The sequence below is a fragment of the Artibeus jamaicensis genome, unplaced genomic scaffold, assembly GCF_021234435.1.
Source record: "Artibeus jamaicensis isolate MK-2021 breed Jamaican fruit bat unplaced genomic scaffold, CSHL_Jam_final contig_354, whole genome shotgun sequence".
NCBI classification, from domain to species: domain Eukaryota; kingdom Metazoa; phylum Chordata; class Mammalia; order Chiroptera; family Phyllostomidae; genus Artibeus; species Artibeus jamaicensis.
The window spans coordinates 44,937,201-44,954,929 of NW_026521803.1; the positions used below are offsets into that span (position 1 = coordinate 44,937,201).

Genomic DNA, 17,729 nt, shown 5'->3' on the forward strand with positions numbered 1-17,729 from the left:
AAATGACGTTAAAGACAGCTAGCTAAGCACTACGAGAGCCATCTTACAGAAAAAACTAAATGAACTTTTTGGCCAACCCAGTCTATCCAGATGATTTCAACAAGATGTCAGTATAACATTTTTATCAATACTTTATTACTTTTTGTGCTAAGAGTTTGAAATGGGTGCATATTTACACTTCTAGCACCTTTCCACCCGGAGGCTGAGTTTTCACCTGAAATCCATGATCTATGTGCATTTACATCTGATCAAACCTACCTCCCATTCCGAGTGGTCCCACACCGACTTAAACATTCTTTCAATAGGTGAATCCAGTATCCGTCTTAAAACTTAAGTTTACATTAATTGAAGTTAAATAGTCACATTTCAAGTGCTCACCAGCCAGTGTAGCCGGTGGAATTCTTTGAATGTGTGTAGGAAGGGAGGTGGGTAAAGGGCAGGAAGCAGCCGGCACAGGGCCAGCGGTGAGTCCGCGGACCGACTCGTGGTGAAGCGTGTCCGTGGGCAGAGCACGTGTATGTGCCCAGTGGGGGTGGGGGGAATGAAAAGTGCTGGGAAATGTTATTTTAAATGTTTCTTTGAAGCTTCTGTACCTTTGATTCAACTTCGTGAGCTGTAATTTCTCTTTACTTCTCACGGTGTTTTCATTGGTATCAACTTAGAGCTTTATCGTGTTATTTTTCTCTTATTTAACATCTTAATAAGTTTTATACTGTATATTCAAAGTATATCTTTGATAAGTGCTTTTCCCTGGTTTTAACCTCATTGAGATTTTTATATTGGCTCTGCTGTAACACAGTTTGTCAGGTGTCTTCAAATACAGTGCTGGGCTAATAATTTAGTTTCCTGTTGCCTCAGTTACGTTTGAACTAAAGAATGCATACCATTCTTCCGTTACAATGTAGAAGTAAAAATCGGTGGTACCTTCTTTCTCACTCTGAGAGGAAATATGGAAATGACCCAAATATGTGTAGTCCATTGAACTGTATCACTAAAATTCCATGGAAATAAGTTTCCTTTTCATTGTTAATAGCAGGTCTAGGCCTGTGGTTCCAACTTGACTCACGTGCCTGCCTCTTGACCTTCGCAGGAGAAAAGCCATTCAGATGTGACGAGTGCACCTTCGCATCCACCACCCAGTCTCACCTGACACGGCACAAGCGGGTGCACACGGGCGAGAAGCCCTACCGGTGCCCCTGGTGTGACTACAGGTAAGGGCTCCCCCCAGAGCAGGGGGCAGGCAGCCCCAAGGGCCACAGCGGGGATGGAGATCTGGTCGAAGTCACGGGTACAGAGTCGTTTGTCAGGTCAGCCTAAGTCAGCACAGTTTAAAAGTGACCCGCTGATCAGATTGGGGATTCACTTTACCTCCCAGTTTTAGTGACTGTTTTTAAAGTTGAACAGTTCTTCTCCATTTGCAACGTTCTCTGTGTTTAGGTTCTATCGTCTTTGGGCACACCCAAATTTCAAGTGGTTTTCTTCCTTTGCCAAAGTGAGGAGCTGTCCCAGTCTCTCAGCCAAGCAGTGTCTCGCCTTGAAGGAGTGAGACGCTTGCCCTGGCAGTGGATGCGATACTGGACACACTTTCTGTCCTTAAGGAGGTGCTAGCAGGATAGGTGACCAGTACTGTACAGAAGTGCTTACCATGCAGAGCCACTGGGTGGATTGCAAAGCCAGGGGCCCGTATGGAGAAGGACGGAGTTCAGCCGGAATGCAGCCTCCTAGGGGAGCGAGGGTCTCCACCAAGGCTGAAGGGATGGGTGAGCTTCAGACACACGGACGTTCTGCGCGTACCCAGGTGCTCACAGCCCAGGGCAGCACTTCTGTGCCCAGAGTGTGGGAGGTCATGTGTGCTCATGAAGCCCGAGGGGCCCAGTGGTCCCCTCTAGCCTGCAGCACTAGTGGTGGGCAGCAGCAACACAGGTGCGGCGAGGAAGAGGCAGTTGACACCACTGTGGCAGCGTGTGTGCGGGAGAGGGCAGGGGATGTAAGCCGAGGAGTGAGGTTGCACTGGAGCCTGGGCATGACGTCGGGGCCCAGGAGGGTCGAGGCGCCCCAGGGTGTGCAGGGTGTGCTTGAAGTCTGTGCTAGGCGCATTGCCAGCCGACGGTGGGGCCTGAGTCGGAGCAGGGCGTCCTCCTGTGGAGCCGGGGCCTGCACGGCGCCCGCTCCTCGCTCCTGGGGCTGCAGGGCGGCCTCCCGGCGCAGCTGCCTCCTGGCGGCCGGCCCCCCTGCAGCCGCGGCCCGCGGTGAAACGCGGGCCCCTGCATGCCTCTGGATGTCGTCGGCGCTCAGTAAATATATTGCCGTAATCTCTGTTATTATCCTCATTACTGCATTAAGTTGTATTTTAAAGGTCATCTAATAGAACAGAGATATTACAGATATATTTCATTCATTAATTATTCATTCTTTCAACATTTTATGAGTTCCGTCTTTGCTTAACAGTAGAACGGTGCTCACTGGAAGTTTGGTAAAACCGTGGAGCAGTTAGAGGCCGGCCTGGAAATTGCAAGGCACCGATAGCATGAGTTGTTTAACAAACAAGCATCATTGAAGGTTCTTTTTTCTTACTAAAGAGGCCGTACCGTGTAGTTGCCTTCCCTGTAAAGCATACAGCAGAAATCACAAAGTTATAAAAGCTTCCCTTAGTCACCACTGTAGCTGTTAGGATTGTGTCTTTCCAGGCTACGTTTGAGTTGGTGTTTGGGGCTTCTCTCACTCTCTCTCTTTCTATCACTCTGCACATTTAAATGATAACCTCCCTTCTGTTCCACTTTCCTCGTGTAACTCTGGTTTTAAAGTGATTCCTGAGTGCCAGAACTGTTACTGCAAACAAGATCCTGACCTGAACAGGCCCACGCGTGAACCTGGCCCAAGCGCAGTCTCCCGCCATCAGACCGGGGTCGGGGGCAGACTCTGGAGCATGCACAGGCCCCGGGAGTGCGCCAGGCCAGGCGGCTTTTGCTGGCAAGGTTTGGAGTCAGGTGGTTGTGGCAGTGGCAGTTGGCCGCCAGGCTGCAGGGGCCGGTCACCCCCCTCAGGGGCCACCTCCACCTCTGCAAAGAGGGGTGTCAGGGTGCCCGCCTCATGGGGCTGCGCTCCCCGTGAGATGAGGAACTTCGGTGTCAGTGCGCAGTGCTGGCCGGAGCCCTGGCCCACGCACCCCGACGGCCTCGTGGGGCCTCAGCACCCTGGCTGAGGCCAGTCACCCCGAGGGCTGGCGGGTGGTAAAGTGTGGTTATAATGGATGCCTCGGTGGATTTGTTTAGTTTTTGAAGTTGTTAAAATTTTGCCGAATTCAAAATTGATTGCTGGATAATTACTGAAATACCTTTGAGTTTCCAAGGGCCTGGTTTGCAGACCGCTGTTCTGGAAACAACGTTAAGACTTGCATGACCTCCAGTTAGAGTGATATACAGGGCTCACGTTATTAAATTGTTAGACATTTTAAGCCAATTTTAGGTTTTCACTCGGAACATTCTTCTTCCTAACAAAATGTTGGTTCATATCCATGATTTCTGGAAGCAATTCCTAGAAGCGTGAGCTGAGACTTCTAACTGGCAGTGTTGCTGCGAAGGTCAGGGTTGAATCTTGTCCTGCAGGTCAGGACTGTCTTAGGGGACGCTCATGCCCTCGTCCGGGTGTCCTGGGTGTGCAGGTAAGTGCGGTGCTTCTCCCCTGAGTCGGAGGTTGCACCACACGTCCACATTCCAGTGACCTCCCTGAGACAGCGTCACGGTGCTGGTCACTGTGCTGGGCAGAGTGCTGGGCCTGGGGCACCAGGCCCTGCGGTGGCAGGAGAGCACGTCTCCCTGGGACACCGTCCCCGTCCCTCCAGTGAGCACTCAGGACGTGGAAGTCTAGTGGTCTCTGCCAGGTTCCCTTTTGAAATGCATCCAGTCTTTGATGACAGGCTGATTCTGTCTTTATTTAAAACTTTTAAATGACTTGATTATTATTGAAAGTGAAGAGTTGGCACATTTTCTGTTTGGGTGAGTTCCGTCACTCTGTGTCCATACAGTTGGCCTGGGTTCACTAGTGAACAAGAGACCGGTTAACTTTGACCAGGAGTACAGAACACATGCAAAATTTATGAAGGCTTTGTAAGTTAGGGATTATGAGTGAAATGTGGAATTTACAGCACATACCCGTGTTTTTTTGTTGATGAGCAAAATACTAAAAATGAGCACTTAAGTTCACAATGGTCATTCGGTCGCTCAGCACAGCAGAATGCACACCACGCTCACAAGAACAAAGGAAGCGTCTCCCCTCGGCGTACAGTGTATCTGAGTGGGCGTGAAAACACCTGTACGTGATCACAGGTTCTCCAAGATTACATTTGTGTTGTGGCACCTTTCTGTAATATTTTACTGCTTAAAATATTTAATTAACTTTTTTCCCACTTAGGTTTTTATTTATTTAAATACATGTTCATAAAAGTCATCCCTGTAGGGTATTCCTATCTGTGCTGTCCAAATGCTTATTTTTAGGTGACTATTATTAGAAATTGCAGTATTATTTCGGTTTCATTGGAAAATATACTTTTCATTTAATAAATTGAACATTAGGAGAGAAATACTAGTGGTAATAATTATTCATGAAAAATGTGAATATAGATTTGTTTACAAAAGAATTTTATAATTGGTCCTTTGAACCTGGGGCTATTTTTCAAGTTTGCATTATTAATTTAGGCACTGACATTTCATTCTATTTAGATGTAAACATGCACCCCTTTCCTAAGCTTTTACTGTCTAAAATATCCAAAAGTCTAATCCATTACAAATCAGTATATTTCATCATTGCTCCAAAATTTTTTTGCCATTAATTATTATTCATTATAACCTCAAAGCATAAATTGAGATTCATAGCACACTGTCCTATATTATTTATGCAGCAAATTTGTTAGATTTGCTTCCACATTAAAATGGAAACAGCCTAATACTCTTATTTTTATTTCCCTTTGTTATGTATTGTCACTCCTGTATTAAGGAGAAATAGAAAAACCTTTACTGCGTTGTAGAAAGTACCCTCTCTAATGATGCAGATCTGTCTCCCCGTAGAGTTTATCAGTCTCACCCTGCGCCCTGCTCCGCCCAGGGTCCTGGCCTTCACCCAGTCGCAGGCGGCCCTGATTGGACTTGACTTCTGCGTGGACCGTCTTCCCATTGGCGCCCATGCTTCAGTTTAGGGTTTATGGGGGAAACACAACAAACACACATCAAAAGTGAGCTGCCGAGAGGCCATGAAAAGTAACAGAAAATCCTTCCTGCAGTACTGAAAATGCTGAGGGCGATCCTATGTTGCACTTTAATTGTCATTTTGTAAGTTAAAGAGAACTCACATTTTGAGACCGGTTCTGACCATTTGGTCATGCGTGTTTTGCATCCTCGTGACAGACCGTGGAGGCTTGAAGACGGCCTTTGGCCAGATTTCTTTCTCAGCTGCCTTAGCACTTCCAGCCGTACACATGCTCTTTAAAAACTTTCTTTCACTGTGTTCCTTTTCATCCTACTCACTCTTTTTGTTCTTTTTAATTACGTGGAATTATAAGCCCAAATAGAAATATGTTGTAGAGCTGAGAGTAAAATCTGTAATTCCTGCCTCGTAGTAAATATTTACTCCATTGTCTTGCTAAACTTATAGGAAATGCCCTTTGGGTTTTTTCCGACTTGATAGTTTACTTAGCTCTTGGCCAGTGTGTCCATAGAAGTCACTGACACATTAGGTTCCGATTTCAAGAAGAATATTCTTTCCCTTTTCTGGTGAATGTAACATTTAATCCAGATGTGGTACCAACTGGAAATTTGCTTTTTGTAGTGCATTCTCACATCTAAATATTTTGTTTCGTATTTTTATGATGAATTCAGTAAGTTGCCACACTTCAGAGTGCCGTAGGCAGAATGCACGGTTCGTCTCCGCCGTCTGAAGTGGGTGTGTATGTGTGCAGCCTAGAGCTCTTCTGTCAGATGACACCTTCCGTTGCATCGAATTGCACCTTAACTGTGCGTGGTGCTGGAAGCATTTTGGGGGTAGTGTTACGATGTAAAGCCAAAAGGCTGTATTTGTAATAAGTCTTTATTTCCCCTTTAACAGTCTATATTACCCTCTCAAACACATGCCTCTGTAAAGTGTCTTAGTTCTGAAAAATGTTCAGGTGTCAGCTGACACTGTGCATCTTTACACAGTGCACAGCACGACGTTGTGTGTGTGTTGCGTGCTGGCCCCCACAGGCAGGCCTTCCCAGGTGCCACGGCAGCAGGAGCTCAGTGTAGGGCTTGGCCCCGGTCCCTGTGTGCCAGCAGCTCCCCGAGTCGGGGCCCCTCCCTGGGGCCCCTCCACTGCTTCTGGAGGACCTGTCCACAGAGTTTCAGTTCCCTCGTCAGGCCGGTCCCCGGGCTGTGCCCCGAGAGATGGTGGGCGGGAGGAACTCGCCTGTGCCCTGAAGAACAACACAGAGGACCACAGGTGTGGGTGTGGGCAGCAGAGCCCCGTAGGTACCAGGCTAGAGAAGGGAGAGTGTGCACCCTCCAACGTACCCGTCCCTTCCACTGGAGAGTCGGAAGGAGCAGTTCTTTCCTTTGGGTGACCCTGAACTTCTTGGAGCACAGTGACACCTTGTGAAAGCAGCCAGTGAAAGTGTCTGGTACTGATGTTAGGGTGCTGTACCTGTAAAGCCGTGGGATGCCAGAGACCCAGTTATATTAGAACAGACTGTGAGTCAGACTGTTAGGAAGACTGATACTGCATGATATCACTTACACGTGCAATCTTTTTTTAAAAAGTTTAAACTCGCAGAAACAGGATCTGAGACGTGATTTCCGGGGCTGGGCCGGGGCATCAGGAGGTGTCGGTAAAGGGCACAGACTTCAGCTGTGATGGGAACGTCATCTGGGCTCTCAGACAACGTGGCAAAGGTGGTTGGTGATGCCACTTTGTGTGAAATTGAATTTGCTGAGAGAATAGGACTTCAGTGCTCTTACCAGAGGAGAAAAGATAAACTTAAGGAAACTCATTTTATCACTTAAAGTCAGTACTGTTTTATTTATCTCAGTTGTGCCGTCTCTTTACATTCCACTGCGTTGTAACTGCTAATCTGGTCGGTGGAATGAAAGCAGGTGCCAGGGCTGAAAGGTTCCTTCGGCTAGAACCCAGCCCCACTCAGGTTTTTTGGGGACGACGAGGACTCCCAGGCCTCCTGCCAGTTGAGGAGTTTCTTGTGGCAGGTGGTGTGTCCCGGGTGCGTCTGGGCAGGGCTTGCTCCTGAGGGGCCCCCTCCTGCTGGCTGTCTTGTGACCCGCTGGCCAGGTACCTGTCCCCATGCTGCTGCTCTGGGAAAACGGGTGCGGTCACTGGACCCAGAGACCGTGTGCCTGCGGCGCCGTACAGCTGGTGCGGTGACTCTGTGTCCTGCGGGGGCTGCCACCTCACAGGAAGTGCAGGCAGGGGTGGGGCCCTCCCAGAACAGCGTGGTCCCGTCCAGGTCTCTGTAATGAATCGCAGGGGGCACTCCCCCCAGGGTTTCTGCTGCAGCAGGAGTTGTGGTCTCTCCGCAGACACAGCTCCTAATGTGTTCACCAGTGAGTTTCGTTTTTCTCTCCTTTCTGATTGTGGTTTTGATTTGGCTTTGCATTCCCTGTGATGTCGTGTCTAACGGGATTTTGCACGTGGCGTGCTGTGCCCGTGCTCCTCCGTGGGGCCCCATGCCAGCCAGCACACGGGCCCTGCACGGTTTCATCTTGGCCAACAGTGCTGACCCCGCACAGGACCGGGGTCGGGCCTGGAGCTGCTGGCGTGGGTTTCCTCCGGACACAATCCTTTTGGTGAAGAGGGTCTGGAGGCTTGAAAACAGATGCCGCAGCATTAAAGATTGCGAATCGGTTCAGATGTTTTTAAAAGGAAACAAGTCTAAGAGCATTCCGGCTGTGTGTCAGTGCACGCGGGTTGTTTTGCTGGTTGATGTCGCCCAAGGAAGCATGGGGACTGCAGGTTAATTAGAAGAGCCATTGGAACCCAAAGTGACCACACGTTCCCTCTGCTGCCTCCTAAAGTAGAATCTGGGTAAACATGTTTATTCCGCCTGCTGGTGCTGAGTCCCAAATCCAGTCATTACACAAGGCCCCAGCCTATCTTCGGGGATGGTCTTCCTACAAGGAATTGCTATGGACAGTCCCTTGGGTGGTAGTTAGATATATCTGTATATATTATGTTTGAGAGAAAAGCCTTAGAGATGAAAAAAATAGAAAACATTTTTTGGGCAATAGTCTCTTGCATAATAAGTTATTCCTCAGACACCAGAGCTATTATCACACAACAAAACACTTTCCTATGTAACTATCTATATCTGCCGGCGCTGGAGGCTCCTGCACCGCGGCTTGTTAGGGAAACTCTGAGCCCGCCGAGGGGCCGGCAGCGGCCCGTGCGGAGTCAGGCCGGCCCTCCAGCGTGTGAGCGGATCGCGCCAACGGAGACGCAGCTGTGAGACGACCACGTGGAATAAAATGGCCTTGAAGTAAATAAGAGTATGTGGCCAGTTGTCATTGGTTCATTGAGAATGCAGGATAGTAGTCACTTCGTTTTATTTTCAGATCCCTCGTTTCAGCATCTTCTGAAACCCTGACCCCCCCCCCCCATTCCCCCCTGCCCAGGCCTGTAGAGATTGTGGAGGAAAGGACAGTAAAGCCTGGACCACTTGGAAGAGGGACGTGGTCGCTGGGCACGAGGTGTGAGGCTCGCCTCCGGGTGGGCGCGCCGTGTCCCCTCAGCGCCCTTTACGGGACGCGGCGCGCCTTGCGTGGGGCAGCAGATTCGCGTGTGCCCGCTGTGCCCGGAGAGGTCTGTTAGGGGCGGCTCCACCTCCTGTGAATGACACGTCGTCACTCTCCATTAGGAGAGTTCCTTCTGTTTAGGAGAAGCAGCGTGTTTCCGAGAACTTCTGTGCAGCAAGAAGTGCACCTGATTTTTTTCCTCTTGGGGAAAGTTCATGTTGTCTCATACTACAGAGCCACGGTGAGCTGTAGTTGTGCTCAGCTAAAATTTGTTGTTCAATAACATAATAATATGACCTGATAATTGTCCCCACAGGGAATTTCGACCTCACGTTCCCCTTTTCTTCTACCCACTAAATTTTAATTCCTTGCTCACGATTCAACTTGGCTTGAGTCTTGCCAAACAGCCCCTGTGTGTGACTGAGGGTCATCTTCGTCAGCTGTGACACCGTGCGGGCTTCTCCCAGGGCACATTTGGGGACTGTGTCCGTTATCTTTGCTCTGCCCTTTCTTTTCTCAGTGTGTTTTCTTTCTTCATCGTAAACGACAACCTTCAACGCACTTGTGAAATGTCACTGAACAGTCAGATTTTTCCCTTTGAGAGAAAATGTGGTAAATATTTAGTGTTAAATAAATCAGTCTCTTGGGTTGAATTATTTGTTGTAAAAAGCATTTGGCACTCAAATTTGAGAAATCTGTTTTGCTGTAAAAAGTGGACAGCGTTCGCTTTAGTTGAAAGGAGGCCGCTTTCTCCCCCAGCCCGTGATGCACCGTCCCTTCAGTCGTCAGCCACCTCCCTCCCGCCAGCCTGGGGTGCGGGGCGTCGTGTGGCCCAGGGCTCGTCTGCCCCTGAGCCCCAGGCGGCCAGTAGAGAAGTTTGAGCCGAAAACTTGAATCTTGGCTCCCATTGTACTTTGTGGAGCTCAGCGGTAGCTGAGGGCGGGCCCCAGAGGAACCCAGCGGGGGCGGCAGGTCACTTGAAGACCTGGCAAAGGGACCGAGTGGCAGAGCAGGAGGAGTGCCACCCAGGACGTGGTCCTGCCGTCAGGCTCAGCGAGAGGCCGGCCCCGGTGCTCCTCAGGGGGCAGTGAACAGAACAGGGGCAGGGCGGCAGACAGGCGCCTGCCGTCCTCCCGAAGCCTTGGCCTGGCTGGGTTGCTGCCACTTGGCCGATGGCAGGGCCCTGGCTGCTGGCAGAGGACAGTGACCACGAATGTGGTCAGGGATCATCTCCCTCGGCGGCCTTCGGACTCTCAGAATGCCCATGGGCTCTGCAGACAGCATCTGGCAGTGGTCAGCGCCAGACTCCGTGGAGTCGTCCAGGTGACCCACCGCTCCCTTGGAGGGTGTGGGAAGTGGACAGAGCGCAGAGAGGAGAGCAGGATAGGAGAGGCTGAGGGGCGGCCTCCGGAAATGCAAGGGGCCCCCAGGCAGCGGGCTGGGTGGGCATGCTCAGCACCTCGGTGACCTGAGGGCGGGACAGTGCACCTGCCTTGGCCCCGAGACGGCACCAGCTCCCTCGATAAACTGACCGGAACAGGGGCTGGGGTAGTGGCCGAGGGGAAGACGGGCCAGAGTGCCTGGTGGCTGGTCTGGAGGGCCTTTGCCCTGAGGGGACCCCGGGGCGATGGTGGGAGCGGCAGAGCCCATAGGCCACAGACACACGTTGCTTTCGTTTTCCTTAGTTTGCTGCAAGCTGCTTGTTCAGTTCCACGGGAACGCCCACCGGGGGCAGTGAGCGAGCCGGCAGTGGGCCTCCTGGCCTGGGAGATGGTGTTGTGAGGGGCACCTACCGTGCCCTGGCAGATGTGCCCGGAACAAACGGCGCCTCGCTGTTCTCCCCAGGGGATCTCTGTGCAGCGGGGAGCCTGGAGCCGGGGCCCCAGAACCGCCCGGTCACTGTGGACCACGGTTGCGCCGGCGTGCCCGTGCCAGCAGGCCTCACCCAGCGCCAGGCGTCCCCTTTGTCCTGTTCAGAGTTTTAGCTCAAGGATGCAGAGATTGTGTCATGGTGTTGCTCTGCCCTTCCTGCCACACGCCCCCAACATGGGGATTTTATTGGCTTTCCGTAGAGAATTCCTGCAAAACGCTCCGTTACTTTAACTGTCACCCGTAATTCAGACCCTGGCGTGGCACTAGCCGGCAGCTCCGTGTGGTCACTGAGCACATACTCATTGCAAACGTGGTCTTTTAACATGTGACATCTTTTCGATGACTTATTCCAAACAGTTTTTGCTAATGTCTCAGGGTTTTTCTAAGACCAGTAAATCTGACAGGCCCCTGCAGTGACATCATCAGCCGGTTTTATTGGGATGACACACAGCTCCCACCGACATTTACAGCCCCCCCCTTTGCTCTACCTGCCTTTCCTCGGGCCGACCTCCTCCGAGGACCTATAAATATGGCATAACTCTCACCAGTCATGGGCTCCTCGGGCCACTGGGGCTGCAGCTCGAGTCAGACTGCTGTACACCGACCCTGCCTCCGCCCGATGGCCACGTCTCTAGAGGCCTGGGACTCTGCTGGGGGGCTACCAGGAGCACGAGTCCGGACAGCCGTGGGGGTGCGGCGGCCTGTGCGCAGAGGCAGAAGGAAACCGCAGACCGTCCCTCCCCCGGGGGGACGGGGCGGGGTCTGTGTTCAGGTGCTGGAAGGGAGCCGTGCAGGGAGTTGTGCTGGCCACACCGGGGCACGCATGTGCGTGGTTGGCGTGCTGCCCGCGTTCTGCGTGGGCTTCCTGGGCTTCTGTGGCGTTTTCGCCGTTTTGTTTTGTCATGCGTTACGGTCACCACAAGGTGGCCACGGCTGCGTCTCAGTTTTCGGTGTTAACATAGTGTCTTCACTCTAAAAATGAGAAGTGCACTTCTCTCTGCACATTGAGGTGGCTCTGTCCCTCTCGTCTCAGACCTTCAGCCTCTCTTCAGTAAGTGTGGCAGGAGTGGCCACCCGCCCAGGAGGGTGGTGTGAGCGTCACCTGCAGGGCGTCACTGTGCTGCTGAGGCCGCCTCTGTGCCCAGGGTGGCGTGGCTTTTCTGCAGGAGCGGGGCCCAGAGACCCCGAGCAGGAGTGGGAGAAGGCGCCCGGGCGACCCTGGGACCGGGTGACCCCGGGAACAGGCCCCTCGGACTCGCACAGCGCGCCCGAGCCTGGGAGGTGCGTGGACGTGGCGGCGTCTGCATAGTTTTAATGCCACATTCCTGTTCAGCCATGGCTTCCGGGCGGCCTTTGAAGGGTGTTAGGAGTCAGTGAGACTGCGGTCCGCATGTCCCTTCTCGGCTCATGGGGACTTGTTTTCAGCGGCACGTGCCCACACAGGTAGCATCTTCCCGGTGCTCCAAACCGTCTTCCACACACCGTGTGCTCTGATGGGCAAGAACCTGCAGACCGGCTCCGGCTCTTGAGGGCCTGTGCGGAGCAGAGGTGGAACATGTGTTTCCTTGCCCGCAAAAGCACGGCCAAGGCGCCGTGATAAGTGAGTCGGTGTTGTAAAAGTAAAACGAATTTCGCCTTCACTCGTATGAGCTATAGAAGGGGGAAGCTTTATTGTCCCTGGGAAAGTGATAAGGCAGAGTAATTGTATATTATGCTGTCCCGGAACATCTGCCTGAAGACTGTGGGGACGATTCATCTATCACAGCGCCCGGCATGTTTTGTCTTTCGGCTTTAGCCGCCGCACTGCTGGCCTGCGCAGGGGTTTGCTGGGGACGGCACCGGGGCCGGGGCGTCCATTAATCAGTCCCCTTGTTCAACACTCCAGCTGACATAATTACAACCTGTGCACAGCAGTTACTCACGTCGAGTCCTTGTCACTCGTGGAGCGCGAGCACGGCGCTCCGATCCCGGAGGAGATTGCCTTATCACCGGGAACAAGGGCTCGCAGGAGTGGGGGAGAATAGAAATGGGAAAATGTCTTGCGGGAATACTACATATTCCTTTAAAGTAAGACGTTTGAGAGACACGCTGGGGACAAAGGAGCATTGTGTGCAGGGACTGGAGTGAGCCCGTTATTTTTAAACGGACTATGTGAGCAGTTTTGTAAAAACAGACGTGGATTATTAAATACGTTCAGTGGTTGCTCGTGATTAGTGACTCTTGTCTATTAACTTTTTCTTCAAAAGCAGTCATGTAAGTTTAGAATTACAGAAGTTGTAAATGCTTCTCGGTAGGACTTAATTTGACAAAATTAATAAAGTGTGCATTTAAAATCTACTACCAAGTAAACGCACACTCGGAGAGCTTTGGAAGAAGCAACGTTAGAGCCGGGAGTGGTCCTCCCAACAGGCTGTGAATGGCAGGGAAGCCCCTGCCGCCTCTGGCCCTGCTGCCAAAATGCTCGACCGAGGGGCCAGGAGGTGAGGCTCCGTCCGAAGCTGCGCACCCACAGGCCGATCCTCCACTCAGAGGTGTTGCAGCGGCCCCTTCCCCGCCCCCGGTGGGCAGGGAATGAGCGCGCAGCCTGCTGCGGTCGGGCCTGAGTGCTTGCTGCCCTGCGGGTGCGCAGGGTGTTGGTCACCGGCGTTCGAAGTCTGGCCTGTGTTCTCCTCGGCGCTGTCAGACCGTCCCACGTGAAGTCAGGCCCCAGCCCGGATCCTCAGAAATGTTGTGAAACGTATTTTTGGTTCACTAACACTTTTCCTTCTAGCACCTTAAATTTGCAAAGCTTTCAGCCAGAAGCTACAGTACATTGTCATCTATCTGTATCTATACACACACGTCACAGATACATAAAACTTGATTTGCAGAGAAGCGTTTCTCTGCAGGTGGCTTACTTCAGGCCAGAGCTCGGTGCGTGCACTGCTATGGCCCCACCCCAGACCCTGGTGGCCCACCTGCCAGCCCCGCTGCGCCGCTGCTGCAAATGTGATTCGGTGGGTGCTTGGGCGGACAGGCTGCAGGTCCTCCTTGTTTGTAGAGGTTCCTCATCTGCAGCCTTTCCCGGGGCCCAGCATTTCCCTTTGCCTGGTTTAGCTAGTTAACAGGGAGAGTCCAGTTGTTTTCAAAATGCATGTTTTGATCACATTTTCTTTACACGATTAAAACTTAAAGATATTGTCTTGAGTAATCTGAGTGATCCAAAATATATACTAAACAACATAGACATTTCGTCTGACTTGGAAACCTTTCCATAAGGACAATGCCCATCAGCAGCTTGTGAGGCCCCATCCCAATGACATCGGCACACATCTGCACAGGCGCCTCCACGTGGTTAGGCCCCGAAGGACCCAGACGTGCACCTTTCTCTCCGTGTTGCTCTGAATCCCAACTTAGCAGCACGGCTGGGAGGCTTTCCCAGCCATGCACGGGGTCAGCCTTATTCCGGGTCACGGCTTCTGGTCAAAAAGTGAGCATGAGTGACGGGCCCACACATCAGGCTGCCCTCAGCACCACACTTTGTCCCCTTGGCCTGTGTCCTGCCGGTGTCCTGTGCAGCAGCCCCCGGGGTGTCACAGTGCTGGACAGCAGACGAGCAAAGGCTCTGGGCCCCGGGCTGGGGGCCCGGTTAGTGCCACTCCCTGCCAGGCCTGTGCGCAGGGCCATCACAGGCAGTCCCACGACCCAGCTTCCCGCTCTGTCACCTTGAGCTCCCCTCCCGGCTGCCCTCCTCAGAGCCAGGAGGGGGACCGGTTCCCCTCCCAGAGGCTGACCTGCACTGTGGGGGGCCACTGTGGAGTGGGGGGCCGCTTCTCCACTGGGAGACCTCCAGCTCCCCAGGTTCCCTGGCGGCTGCCTGACCTACATGACGCTGTAACGGTCCTCCTGGCGGGTGGTTTCTGGACACTGAGCTCCTACGTTGAAGAACACGCGCATGTTCTCGTTGTGAAGGCCATCATCAGTGTCTGTGGAGCCTTTGCTAAAGGGCCCCGTCCCCGCAGATCAGTGTAGTCCGGCTCCCTGGGTCCACCCTCCGTCACCTTGGGCTCCAGGTGGTGTTCCCTTGGTTACAGGGGTTGCCAATCACCTTTTAATGCCTGCATTACAATTTGTAGATCTCCAGTTACAAATTTCTTGCTTATATTCTTTATCTAGTTTTTTATATTTTATATGTTTTACTCCTAAGTACACATTTTGTGGTCTCTCTATCGATCATTTCTTTTTGCACATTGCATATATTTTGTCCATTTCTTTTCCCCGTCTCTAAGCCTGTGTAATGTATTACGCTACATAGAAATTTTAACTTTTATGAAGTGTATTTGGTTATGTCTTTATGTAGCATTCAGGCTCTGAATATTATTATTTAGGAGACCTTCCAACCAGGCTATAGAAAATTTTTTTGTATTTTCTTCCAGCACTTTTATAATTTAGTGTCCTCTTGTTAATCTTAAAATCCAAATGACATTTAGTTCTGGGTAGTGGAGGGCCTTGCAGTCCCCCTGAGTTTCCTCAGGGGGCAGGCAGTGGCCCAGCACCGTTCAGGGGGCTGAAGTGACCTCGTGTCCCTCGTGTGCAAGGACCTCAGCGCTCTCTGCTGGCGGACGTTAACTTTAGGGCGGGGCTCTGGCAATGGACCGCAGCACCTCTGAGGGGCGCCTGCCACAGAGAGTCCAGAGTCAGCTTCAAATAAATAGCATGTTATGAAGTTACCATTTCAAGCCAGAGCGGGCAAGATAGGCTGTGAGCAACTGCCGGCGAGCGACGGGGCCGTCGGGCCTGCAGTGCGGCTGCACACCTGCCGCGGCGCTGGAGGGCGACTACGAAACGGGCCCAGCATTCTCGAGACACAGGCAGCGCGCCAGCGCCAGACCCCGCTCCGGGGCAGTCATCCGACAGCCTGCAGTGCGGACGCCAGAAGAGAAGTTAAAAAGTACTGCTTTCCAGAAGATTCTAGAAGCAAAGTCAAAGGAAAAGTAGGAAACTGAGGGGAAAAGTTACAGCTTTGTCCTAGACAGAGTCCGTCTCCTCACCGTAGAAGAGGGTGACTGACGACCCTTATATGGGTCGTGGAGGACTCTGAACAGAGGACCACGAGGACGATGTGCAGAGAGCACGCAGGAGGTACACAGGACACGCCTGCATTTGACACGATGCTCATCGAGACTCCAGGGAGCTGCCGTTCCTCAACCAGCACGTTGGCGAGACTTGGGGAGCTGGGGCACAACGCCACCTTGGCCGGGACACGCAGGGACAGGCTCTCCCGGGCGTTGCCGGGGGCAGCGTGAATTGCTGCAGCCCCTCTGGAGGGTGGTTTGGCCGAATTCACTGAAGTTACAAAGGCACATGCCCACCGACACACGCAGCACTTCCACTTGGCGTCCAGAGAAATGGGAGACGTTGAGCACTTGTTCACCAATACTTTGCTCACACTCGCAGATGACCGGAAGCAACCCGAGAGCCCATCCAGAGGGGGTCAGTGAAGCAGAGCAGGCTGTGCCCCGGCCGTGAAGGGCGGCCTGGTGACCGAACAGGAGGAGGAGGCGGTGGGAGAGAGGGCGGAGGCGTCAGGACGCCCTGTGCGCTGCCACGGAAGGACCCCCACACCGGGTGGCCAGGCGGTAAAAGCCGGGTGCTGACGTGTTATGCTAACAGATTTATGCACAGACGGGGAGAAAAATATGCAGCTCGTGTTTTGCTTGAAAAGGTCGATTTTTCTTGTCTCAAAGATTGGTAAGGAGTTACGAATGGTACCTCCCTGGCTCGTGGGGGTGACCCGGCGGCATGGGCGGTGTGGGGGCTGGGGCGGAGATGGACTGCATCCGTTGCTGGGCTTGGTGTTTGTTCACTCAACAACATCAGTGGCACTTTTTTAAAACAACCCACAGAAGCTACTTCAGAAGAGGAAAATGACAGTAGGGTTTTTTTAAGCTCCCTTCTCCTTAGGTTAAATAACATCTATTTAATTTATATTCTTTGTACTAGTAGGCAGTACGGGTACAGTCCTGACAAGTACTTTTATGGAGTCTAGAAGTACTGTGGTTTTATATTTATTATTTTAAAATACATGCCCTTGAACAGGATAAAATACTCCCTTTAACATTTTAAAGAAACCCTAAAACTGGTCAGCTCCCATCTGGAGTCCTTCCGCTAATTTCCCTGCCTCTGCTAGAGAGTTAGGTGGAGAGAGAGAGAGAAAGCTGCCTCAAGATTTTCAACAAGGTACATTCCGAATTCAGTTTGAATCTCCTCCTGACCTGGAGTGCCTTGTGCCCTGACACAGCGCGTGCAGGTCGCAGTCCCCCCGGCCGCGCCGTGGCGCTGGGGTGTCTGCCTTCCCGTGGAGCAGAGCCTGGTCCTGGCGAGGGGCTCCTGGTTCCCTGTCCTTGTTCCGCACTCTCCTGACCCCTGTTGCTTCATAGTGCGCTTTGAAATCAGAGTGATGCCTCCAGCTTGGTCTTGGTTTGGGCTCCGCGGGTCCCACACACTCCGGCTGCCAGGGGAGTCCAGGGCGGCCGGGGCAGTGCTGCGGTCTTGGGAGGACCGAGTCCCCCAGCCGACGTAGATGGGGCCGAGTCCGCTCCCACCAGAGACGTGGTCAGCCACCGCTCCTCCCAACTGCGTGCCCGGTGGGCCTGGCTGCCGCCGCCACTGCCAGGGGCTCTGTTGTGGACATGACCCTGCTTGACCCCCTCTCCCGGTCCCCTGCGCCCTCCCACCGTGTCCTCCGTGAGCCCACTTCCTCTGGGCCGTTCCATTCACCACTCAGAGGTTCCATGTTTGGGGAGAGTCCTCTTTGGGCTGAATGTCGTTCAGAGTTTGTTAGTGGAAGGAGACCAGTCTATCTGTTATTCACTGAGTCCTGCGACATCACTACATGTTGTAACTGAATGTGGCCCGGTGCAGGGATTTTCCGGTGCGGGGACTGAGGCCCCTGCTTGTCGTGGTCTGGTGAGAGTATCTGCAGCTGTTGCTTTCCCAGCTGGAACTGGGGTAGTTTGGTTTTCACGGCCAGAGCCGCTCCCTGCGTCCCAGTGTTTTTCAGTCAGGTTTCTGCTTCTCGACATCAGGGCGGGGGGCGGGGGGGGGTGC

The 17,729-nt window shown here is 52.7% G+C and overlaps 1 protein-coding gene across 1 annotated transcript in view; it reads left to right on the forward strand.

The window, feature by feature from the left end:
• The window catches only part of ZNF407 (zinc finger protein 407), a 298,073-nt gene that overhangs the window by 199,489 nt on the left and 80,855 nt on the right, over positions 1-17,729 (forward strand). Inside the window, exon 7 of the mRNA XM_037145755.2 lies at positions 1,091-1,211. Within this exon, the coding sequence (XP_037001650.2) occupies positions 1,091-1,211 (121 nt within the window). The remainder of the gene's footprint in view (positions 1-1,090; positions 1,212-17,729) is intronic.